We start from the raw sequence: 11,182 nt of genomic DNA on the forward strand, positions 1-11,182 counted from the left end.
GGCGAAGAGTTGATTGTTTTTTCGTATCTTTTTTCTGCATTGTTATTATTATTATTATTATTATTATTATTATTATTATTATTATTATTATTAACAATTTTCAAACCTCATTTTCACCCCCTTAACATATACCAAAATCACGATAAATTCCTAAGCAGGTAGAATCTGGTGTACATTTTAAGAAAATGAAGACAACGTGGCAAAATCCGTCTCTCTAGCGCCCCCTAGAGGCATCCAAAATTAGAAATGGCCCTAGCTTCCACTAGGAAGGTCGTAAAAACATGGGGAAAAATATCACACGTTCGTCTCTTCAAGCCCGACATTTCGTACGCTCTAACATTTTTGCCCAACAAACAGAAAGTGAGTTATTATCACTTTTTTAAAAATGTCTTGCAATGCGTAGAAATTATTTCCTTCTCGGAAAGGTCGTAGAGACATCGGACCAAGACCCACACGTTCAGGCAATCCAGACCTATTTTCTGATATGCTGACCTTTGACCCCAGACAAACCGGAAGTGTGCTATTGTCACTTGTTTGGAACAAAGTCAAAATACAAGGCTCAGAAAGCGCAAGTCTGACGGGCTTGAAAATTCAGTATGACATAGACTGAACCTTCATTACAAAAAGTTCCTTATTTCGTTTTGATTACTCAAACTGTTTTTGTGCAACGGCCCTCCAAAGTCGACGCACTTTGAAAATTGACCAAGAATTTCTCAAAATCCCGCCGCAAAAATTAAAAAGCCTCTAGCGCCCTCTAGGAAGGTCGAAACGACACGGGACAAAGACCCACGCATTCCTTGGATAGAGACCTACATTGTAAAACGTTGGCCTTTGACCCCTGACAAACCACAAGTGAGCTATTTTTACTTGTTTGAAATCATCCAGGACTTCCGGTGACCACAGAGACAAGATGGCAGACTAACCCCGACGCTCTCCCCGAGACACAGAATACTAGTGATGTGTCGGTCGCGAACGAAACGGCTCTAAGAGCCGGCTCTTTTACACGAACGACGGAGCCGGCTCCTGATTGGGAGCCGGCTCCCGTCGGACGTTTTTTTTTTTCTTTTTCTTTTTCTTTTTCTCTCTCACTCTCTCTCTCTCTCTCTCTCTCTCTCCATGCCGCATTTGATTGCCGCGATGGGTGCGATATTATGATTTAGCGCACGTTACGCTCAACGTCATCCCGTGCGGCAGGTAAAAAAGGTGGTGTTATCACCTGGGTCGCTTGCCGGGTCGTTTGACCCTTTTTGTCGTGCAACAGCGCGGCTCGGTGAGCAGATTCCACCGCCACCAAATGCACCACGTTTTTTGGCCAGTGGAATTGGGGCTTATGTGTGGCATCGTCTTTATGTCGGCGCTGAGCAGAGGGTACACAAAGGCGATAGGAGGGACGCAGACTCATGACGAGAAAGAAAAAGAGCAGGCCTTACACATGTGATGGCACGGAGACTCTGACAAAACAGGGCAGATAATTACAGAGAGAAGAAACAGGATCAGCCCCTCAAAGCTGAGGCACTTGGTTTTTCTCAATGTCAATCTTCACTAAAGGACAAAACTGTTATCTGTTAACTTTTTTTCTTTTTGTTTTACACATTTTAATTTATATTTTGTTGTGTGAGTTTCCGTAAGCTTATGTTGTTTGACTTTAAATTTGTTTAGTAGTAAAAAACTAAAAGTTTAAAATTGTTATATAGATAATAGTTATTTAAGTTCATTTGTAAATAATTAAACATTTGTTTTTTGCACTTTCTATCTTAGTTTTTATCACTCTGTAGAGTGTATAAATAAAGGTGTGTTTATATTATATACATTGAACATAGTCCATGTTTCTTTTTTTACATGAGTAATTCATATTGGGTGGCCGTGGAGAGCGACGACAACGCTAATGCTAGCTCACCTAGCTCGGCCGGACTCCACACGGCTGAAGCAAGCTTCCTAGTCGATATACACAATGAGATCGAGACTATAGGCTCCGATGTAAAGGACGAGCTGCAGTCATTCCGGTCTGAATTGAGAGGTGACGTGAGGAGGGAGATGACGGATGAACTCCGAGACAAGTTTAACCAGGCTCTGGGAGACATTAGAGGCGACTTGAAAAACACATCCACCCGAGTCGAGGAAGCTGAGAAGCGCGTGGCCGAGCTGGAGGAGTGCAATCAGGACCTGGAGGATTCGCTCCAAAAAATACAGCATAAACAAGAACACAAAAGATGACGGATTTAGAAGCTCGGAATACCAGAAGGTGAGGAAGAAAATAATATGATGAACTTTGTGGCCAAATAACTGAAGTCAGAGCTGGACGTCCCCAACGAGCTCAACCTGAAAATACACCACTGTCACAGAGCTCTGGGTCCTTGACCACCACAGAGAGCCCCTGTTAATAATAATTAACTTCCGGGAGTACACAACTAAAGATCTGATCCTGTCGTCTGCTTGGAAGAAGAAGGAGATCTTTTACATAGGCGAAAGAGTTTATTTTGATCACGACTATCCGACAGAGACAGTTATGAAAAGAAGAGCGTATGCAGGAATAAGGAAGGTGCTTAAAGAGAAGGGCGTGCGGTTCCATACCCCCCACCTGCTAAGCTTAAGGTGTTTTTGGACGGAGGAGCCAGGATTTACAACGACGCAAGAGAAGCCGCAGATGACCTGCGGAAAAGAGGATTTCCCATCGATCAAGATGAACCTGGCCCTGCTAAATCTCGTACCACGGCGTGGGAGCTGGTCGGGAATAAACATCGTCCAGGAGCATCACACCTGGAGCAGATGCAGAAGCTCAGTATCTACCGCCACGATCCTCCGGAGTCCTGACTCTTAAGTCAGGGTCCTAATTTGTCTGACCTCCTACAGTTTAATCAGGTGAATTGATAATATGTTAATGACTTAAAACAGAATTATATTGGGGGAGGGTTTGTTTTTGTTTTTTCTCCTCTTTTCCCCACGTGCCTCACGTTGCCTATAAAACTGACTTTTAGCTTGGGATAAGATGGCTTGATTATAATGGGGGAGTGGACTGGTGGAAAGACTGCCATGATAAGGTACTGTCATGCCAATTGAAGTATCTTTTATAACTTCAAAGAGGGGCCCTTTTGTTGAATCAGGCTTTCCCCTCAATCCTGGAGCTTCCCTAACAGTGGAAGTCTATTTCTTGTGTCTGTATTGTTCTTATTGTAGTTATCTCTACCCATGTTCAAGGTTTTTTGTTTTTGTTTTTTTGTGTTCACTGCAGTTCAGAGCAGAAATGGAGATGTCACATTAACCCAATCTGTAACCTGTAAAACAAACCTTAGTAATGGTACTGGTGACTAATACTTTGAAAGTGGTCTCCTTCAATATGAATGGAATACTTCATCCAATTAAGAGCGCTAAAATATTGTCAAAACTGAAAAAGGAGGGTACTCATGTGGCATTCCTTCAGGAAACACATTTATCTGAAGTTGAACATGCAAAAGTGAAAAGGGCTGGCTTTAAATATGTATTTTAGTCATCCTATAAATCAGGACATAAAAGAGGGTCAGCCATCCTCGTTTCAAACCAGGTTCAATATGAACATATTTTAGAGGTGAAAGACAAAGAGGGTCGATATGTAATGATAACAGGAAGGATTGATGGGCTGATGGTGACTCTCTTTAGCATATATTCTCCACCTGGAAGTGATTGGACATTTTATAAAAAAAGTTATTTGATTTGATGTCTACTGAAGCTCAGGGTGTGCTTATATGCGGAGGAGATATGAATATAAGATTATCAAAAATGGAATCCTCCACCTCTAATTTAGGAAGTAATAAACTTATGGTTAAGAAAATAAACTCAATAATGAAGGAAATCGGCATAATAGATGTTTGGAGGGAGCTTAATCCGACAGGCCGTGACGATACTTATTTTTCTGCACCTCAATCGACTTATTCAAGGATTGACTACTTCTTTACATTTAAGAGAGAACGTTGTAGAATCAGGTCATGTGATATTGGAACCATTGATTTGTCTGATCACTCACCAATAGTAATGACAATTAAAATTAGCAATAACCCAAAAACTACATTATGGAAACTGAACTCGAGTTTACTGAATAACCCCCAGTTAAAAACAGACCTAGGAAAAGAAATAGAGGACTATTTCAATGAAAACAACAATGGAGAAGTGTGGGAAAATAATTTCTATTTCATCTTTGCTAAAAATAAAAAAAAAGCGGGGCGACAGGAGAAGCTTAGTTCCTTGCAGACTAAACTCAAGGAATTACAAAAAAACCATTAAAGTAGATCAGGGACTAACAAGGATGTAACAATTAAAAAAAAATACAAAATGAGATGAATGAAATATACTCAGAAGAGGTTAAAAAGAAACTGGTTTTCCTGAAACAGAGGCACTATGAGGCTGGAAGTAAGGCAATGAAACTGTTGTCATATAAACTGAGGAAACAACAGGCAGATGCCACAATTAAGAAGATAAGATGCCCCCAAACTAAAAAAAGAAAATCCAATTTGGACCAGACCAAATTAAACAAACTTTTGAAAATTATTGTAAGGAATTATATTCTGATCCAATTTTGGATAATGAAGAAGAGATGAGGAGTTTTCTGGACTCTTTAAATCTTCCCACAATCACACAGGAACAAAATAAAACCCTGACTGCGGACATCACGGAAAAAGAAGTCAAGGCAGCAATATCAAGACTCAAACCATGTAAGAGCCCAGGCTCAGACGGCTTCACTGCCGAGTGGTACAAGTCTTTCCAGGAACAGTTAACTCCAAGACTTTGCCAGTTATGTAATGGAGCACTTAAAGATGGGGAAATTCCCCCCTCATGGAAACAAGCCATAATCTCAGTAATCCCAAAGGAAGGTAAAGACTCATTAGATTGTAAACAATTTTGACCGATATCAGTGTTAAATATAGACTATAAAATTTATATGTCAATATTGGCCAGGAGAGTTGAAGGACTTTTGCCATCTCATATCCATTTGGACCAGACTGGATTTATCCACGAGAGACAGACCCAAGACAGTTTGAGAAGGACACTACATATTATGTGGCATATCCATGCCATTATTATTATTATGTTGAAAAAGATCTGCTATGCGACCAGTGGAAGACAAAGAATTCTTAATCTCAGTTCTAATATCTTCTACTTTTTGCTGGAAAAAATTCATGAAGTCATTGCTTGACAGACTGTGAGCGATCTCCGCCTCCCCTTCTCACTGTCTCCCCCACGAGGGCGTGGCGTTGCCCACGCGGCAGAGCGAGCGAAAGAGACGCTGTTTTACGCGTACGCACGCGCCCGCACACACACACACACACACACATACACACACACACACACACACACAGGGTTGTGTAGGGGATTTTTATTTTGTATTAAATACTGTTTTTCTGCCCAGCCGTGCTTTGGGGCGGAGGAACGTGTGCCGTGAGCAGGGTGTCGGCGTCGGGAGTAGCCCATTGCCGTAAGGGGGGGTGTTGGTTTTTGGTTTGAATATATAATTAAGTGGAAAATGTGGGGTTTATTTGTATTTAAGGGTTTGTATGTTTAGGGGGGGATTGTGTCTGTTTATTGAAGGGTGTATTTCTTTGTGTTATTGTTTTGTTTTGAAATGTTCATTATGGTCGATGTCACCACGGTTAGTGGGGTGGCCCAATTGGCCATATGCTGCTGCCCTCTATAAAGAGCGCTCATTTTGGTGTGGGAAGGGAGAGCTGACTAGTCTGTTGTGAGACTAGGGGAATGTGAAGCTGTCTCCTGCTGCTTTACTTATGGGGTTTTTTTGGGTTAAAAGAATAAATGTTATTTCTTCCTGCAATTGACGCTGCCTGCCTCCTCCTTCAACTCCACCACCTCAACCCGGTCGGTCCAGATCCCCTTTTTCGTGGGGAGGCCACTTTGCCCCTCCACACAGACCAATAGGGACACAAGGCTCAACACAATTATGGCTCCTCGTCAGCTTAGCAACTGTACTAAATAGAAATTCTGGGTTATTTTTGTTGGCATCAATAAGAGCAGAATAGTAGGAAGTTCTACTCATACGCAGGGCCTTTTATAGGACCTAAAGCATTCCTGCCAAGTTGTTAAGGATGAAGCTGTTTTTGACCAAAGCCAAATTCTCTCCAGCCTTCGCAAATTTTGTTTTAATTTGCGAATAGAGGAGTTAAACCAAGGGGCTGATCTATCCTGCTTTTTCAATCTTACTTTATAAGGGGCCAGATCATCCAATGTTGATTTTAAAATACCAGAAAAATGATCTGTCCAGGAGTCAAGATCAAAATCAGTCAAGTGGGTAGGGGGAGAGGCCGAAAGCATGCCTAAAGGTACAACAGCATCTAACAAAGCAGGAAGCCTCTCTGTAAATTTAGCAACAACAGAGTCCGAAATGTTTCTACTCATTATAGACTTTGCTTGGGGAATGTAATCAGCCAGTGATCAAAAAGTGGTCAGATAAAAGGTCATTTTGGGGAAAGATTGTTAACTGCTCTATACTAAGGCCAAAGGTGAGAACAAGATCTAAAGTATGATTATGCAACTTGGAGGAATCATAAGGGGTCCAAAATTGATTTAAATTGGGAAATCAGACTGTCACACTCAATGTCAACATGGATATTAAAATCTCCAATCACTATGATCTTATCTTTAGTCAATGCCAAATTAGACAAAAACTCTGAAAATTCATCTAAGAAAGAAGAATATGGACCAGGGGGACGGTAGACAACAATGAATTCAACGGAATCTGCCTGTCTATCAGGTGACAACAAAATAGACATACTTAAACTCTCAAATGAGCCACTAGCAAGTTGGAATTATAAATAGCTGCAACACCACCTCCTCGACCACTATCACGAGCTTTATGAGTATTAATATGACTTGGAGGAGTGACTTCATTAAGACTAAAATATTCATCTTGACGTAGCCATGTCTCTGTGAGGCCAAAAATATCAACATTATGTTCACTAATCAAATCATTAACTAAAATTGCTTTGGAATGTAGAGACCTAATGTTAAGAAGGCCACAGTTCACCATTTTATTTGTGGGAAACCCTGGGACATGGGACCAAGACCCACGCGTTAGGTCAATCCAGACCTATTTGCTGATATGCTGACCTTTGACCCCAGACAAACCGGAAGTGAGCTATTGTCACTTGTTTGGAACAAAGTCAAAATACAAGGCTCAGAAAGCGCAAGTCCGACGGGCTTGAAAATTCAGTATGACATAGACCGGACCTTCATTACAAAGAATGTAGACGCTGAAATGGACAAGTTCTAAGCTTATGTTTCCAAGGTTGCAAAGCTAGCGGAGCTAGCGGCCCGAGCGGAGCAAACTCTGCTCTTCCTAGTTGGGAGCCCTAACGCCTTTCTCTTTCTCTCCCTCTTTTTCAACACACACATAAATTGCTGCAGTTTCCTTTAGGAAAGTGCTACACAGACGTCATTCAAACATCCACGTCTTTGTCTCATCAAGGCCTATATTTTACATTTGACAGTCTTCCAAAAAAAAGAAAAGAAAATGGAGGTGAAAAATCTGCATCATGTGCATACACAGACTTATGATTAATAAGACTTCTTTCAGAGTCAGCAGATGTCGGGGGCATCAGCAGAGGACGGGGGTCAATTGCAGGCGTCGGCCTGCAAAACTGTTGCTGCGGGGGTCGGCGTCGGCCACGGCGGATCAGTCGCGCAAACGCTGCTTGCAGCTTTAGTTATTTTTGTTTTCATGTTTCTGTGCCAAGCCTGTAGGGGGCTGTATTGGGTCAGACCAGGCAGTCCATTTGAGCCAGGTGAACCTGGTAGCAGGTGTTGCTGCTGATTGGGTATCAAACAGTTTTCGACGGTGCCCTGTGTTTTGCATTGATCAGTTTTGGGTTCGCTATTTTTGTTACTGCAGGATTGAGTTTTGATCGTGATTAATGCTATACGATGGGATGAGTTATTGTCGTGATATATGGAAATAAACCCACACAGTATTGTAAAATTTAACTCCCGTTCCCTGATATTTCTTTGCGTATCGGGCGCACATCTTCACACTTCCACACGTAGCAACGGCAGTAGTGGCTCAACAAAGGGGCTTTGGCCACTGCAAGCAGACAGGCTCATAGACGGGACTCATCTTAAATGTCTTTTTTTTTTATTACAGCACACGTGTGAACACAGTCCTACGGAAAGCCTATTTGGACTGAACAGGCTTTGGCATGGGAGTAAATTTTGCAAAATTCTGTATTTTATTGTCTAATTTATGAAGGCAGATGACAGAGAGGCACACAACACAATGACACAATGACAGTCGAGACAGAAATGAAGAGACTCCTGCAGCGCTGAGGTCATTTCTCCTCTCTTGGCTTTGGTTTCACACTGAACTGCAATTTCCTGTCATGATGTCATATTTAAAACAAAAAAACTCTTACGATATCACGCGAAGACGGCAGCTGAATGTCTTCAGGCAGAGATGCTCTCCAGGCTTCCCGCTTTCAGAAAGCTGAACTGATCTCCTCTGTTTTCCATGTTTAAACACCTCAGAGACTCCAGAGAAAAGCTGCCACTCACAAACATCAGAGATCTTTTTTCTCTCAACTTGATCTTCAAAGTTAGCATAGTGATGGCTGTCGGCAGCACAGCGGTGGAGGAGCGAGACGGAAGAACCTTTGGAAGCCAGAGGGTGAAGATGTGTGTGAGTGTGTTTGCCACACTCATCATCTCTGTTACAGGTAAGAGCTGAAAAATTGCCAAAGACTTTTTCACAAATGATGGTGTCCAAGTTGAGAAGGAGGAGGTTTGCTTTCTAACATCCTGAGTTCAGTACAGTCTAGAAATGCTTCCGCTTCCTTTATTCTTGCAGTTGCAGAGCCTCAGTTTGTTACCGTCAGGAACGGAGACAAAGTTACTTTACCCAGTCAACAGCTTTCAAGCTGTAGGAGAATTAACTGGCTGTTTGCTGGGAGTTCTAAGAAGGCGATCTTCCTGGTTAAAAACGGGGAGGTTTCCCAACAACATGGAAAAGAATATGGCCAACTGTCTCTCACCAGTGACTGTTCTCTGGACATAATGAAGATCACTGAGAAGCTTGCTGGACAGTTCAACTGCAGATGGAGTGATTCACAGCAAGATCTAGCGACCATTAATCTGTCAGTTGTTACCAGTGAGTATTTACATCTAATCTAAAGTGTGTGTGTGTGTGTGTGTGTGTGTGTGTGTGTGTGTGTGTGTGTGTGTGTGTGTGTGTGGCTGTTCTTCATACAGCCAGACATTGGCAGCAGCAGCTCCAGGACACAGTTTCTATCATTCTGTTCCACGTTTTGATTGGCTCTCAGCAACAAAGTCAAGCTGCTGTTGATTTGAATGAAGATGTTTTGAAGAAGTTGTAATTGTCTTCCATTGTTTTGAGTTCATTGCATGAACAGTCTGTTGGTTCCATGTTTAACTTCCCTTCCTTCTTCTGTTCAGATTTTCTCCTGAAGCTTCTTCACTGAGGAATATTTGACCTTTGTTCCCTGGAAACAAGGCTGTTTGTCTCTTTTGTCTGCAGGGATGAACTTTGTGACCATGTTGTTGTTTTTCTCCTCCATCTTCACCAGTGACCAGAACTGAGAACCATCAGTTGTCCTGCTATGTGACATCACAAGGTTCCTGTATATACAAAGTGAGGTGGCTGTATGATGGAAAACCTTATTCACAACCTGAACCCAGGTATAGATGCCAACACACTGTAGCAATGTACGAAGACTGTGAGGAGCCACTCCAGGAGGAGCTCTTCTCCTGTGAGGTGCGGAGGACTGATTCTCCTGATGATGTGCAGCTGTTTCCTCTCATCCGTCAGACTGAAGGTCAGACTGGGACCAGTATCATCACACCTGTTGCCATGAAAGGAGAAACTGATTTTTAAAATCTTTTTGCCCAGGCCATGATGCAACAACACCAACACTGACCACCAGGTGGCCTAGTGCCACTGGGAGCACTGGGAACACTGGTGGGAACTCTGAGGAGCCTCAGCCTGGAGGTGATTCAGCCACCTGTGGTGGATCTTGTTTCTTCAGCCTCTGGAGGATTCACCTCTGAAACAAGTCAAGTTTCAAACAAAGGATGTTTTTTTTCTTGTTCCAGGCTGGTGGCGCCACCTTGTGGCAGTTTTGGTTGTGGTCGTTGTCATGTGCATCCTGGTGGACTTTATACTTTGGGAGAGAGCCAAAGGTGGGAGCATCTTTTCCACTCATCAAACTTTGTTCTGAGGAGAACTTTGCATTCAGAAGCTGAGATTTGACTGTCTGTGTCTCCGTCTGAAGGCAAGAAGAAACTTCAGGAGGAGAACACAGTGAGTGAAGATTGTGTGTTTGCACAATTTGGACTTCAAGTCACTTGATTTGTGTCATTTAAAAACATACTGTTCTTTGAGTTGTTAACACTGGTAAAAACAACACAAACTGACAAGAGCTGAGTCATCTAAAAATAGAATATCACTGACAGCACAGGGTGAGGACACACATACACACATACACACACACACACACTAACACACACACACACACACACACACACAGGAAGCACTAACTCACAGCTGTGTGTGGTTGGATGTAGGTGGAGCTGGCGGTCAGCTACACCAAGAGAGGAGCCAAAGTCAGAGTGAGAAACACACAATAGAAACACACAATTTAATTCTAATTATTATGACCATGATGATTATGATCATCCTCTGACCTCCAACCCAGGTGCAGGTGACAGACGGTGAAGATGGAGGTGAAGCTGCGCCCTCTGGTGGAGCAGCTGATGAGTCCACCCTCTACTGCAACGTCAACACGTTGGATGGATAAAAAGCCTCCACAGAAGGACAGTGGAGACTAAAGGCAGACTCACTCTGCTGATTGAACTCCACCAACACAACTGACTTGGCAAGCATGAACTATAGTGTCCAGTCAGCATTGTCAGAGCCATGTTTATTCGGGACTGAGCCCCAGAGCAGTTCTTCGCCAGGGTGAAGAGTTGATTGTTTTTTCGTATCTTTTTTCTGCATTGTTATTATTATTATTATTATTATTATTATTATTATTATTATTATTATTAACAATTTTCAAACCTCATTTTCACCCCCTTAACATATACCAAAATCACGATAAATTCCTAAGCAGGTAGAATCTGGTGTACATTTTAAGAAAATGAAGACAACGTGGCAAAATCCGTCTCTCTAGCGCCCCCTAGAGGCATCCAAAAT

At 42.4% G+C, this 11,182-nt stretch overlaps 1 protein-coding gene across 3 annotated transcripts; it reads left to right on the forward strand.

The window, feature by feature from the left end:
- The first annotated feature begins 8,547 nt into the window (after positions 1-8,547).
- LOC142891120 (uncharacterized) lies at positions 8,548-10,947 on the forward strand. Of its 3 annotated transcripts, none has more exons than XM_076030483.1 (8): positions 8,548-8,687; positions 9,006-9,118; positions 9,555-9,803; positions 9,878-9,976; positions 10,081-10,167; positions 10,260-10,288; positions 10,552-10,596; positions 10,683-10,944. In XM_076030483.1, exons 2-8 carry the CDS (start codon positions 9,025-9,027, stop codon positions 10,782-10,784), a joined length of 705 nt encoding a protein of 234 aa, XP_075886598.1. In that variant the 5' UTR covers positions 8,548-8,687; positions 9,006-9,024; the 3' UTR covers positions 10,785-10,944. The 3 variants fall into 3 exon arrangements, with proteins under 3 accessions (XP_075886598.1, XP_075886597.1, XP_075886596.1); XM_076030481.1 differs by having other exon boundaries at positions 8,564-8,687; positions 8,819-9,118; positions 10,683-10,947; XM_076030482.1 differs by lacking the exon at positions 9,006-9,118 and having other exon boundaries at positions 8,558-8,687; positions 10,683-10,947.
- Positions 10,948-11,182: the final 235 nt, after the last annotated feature.

Source organism: Nelusetta ayraudi, unplaced genomic scaffold (genome assembly GCF_046127955.1).
Source record: "Nelusetta ayraudi isolate G7.1 ecotype Tasmania unplaced genomic scaffold, CSIRO-AGI_Nayr_v1 ptg000028l, whole genome shotgun sequence".
Lineage (NCBI taxonomy): Eukaryota > Metazoa > Chordata > Actinopteri > Tetraodontiformes > Monacanthidae > Nelusetta > Nelusetta ayraudi.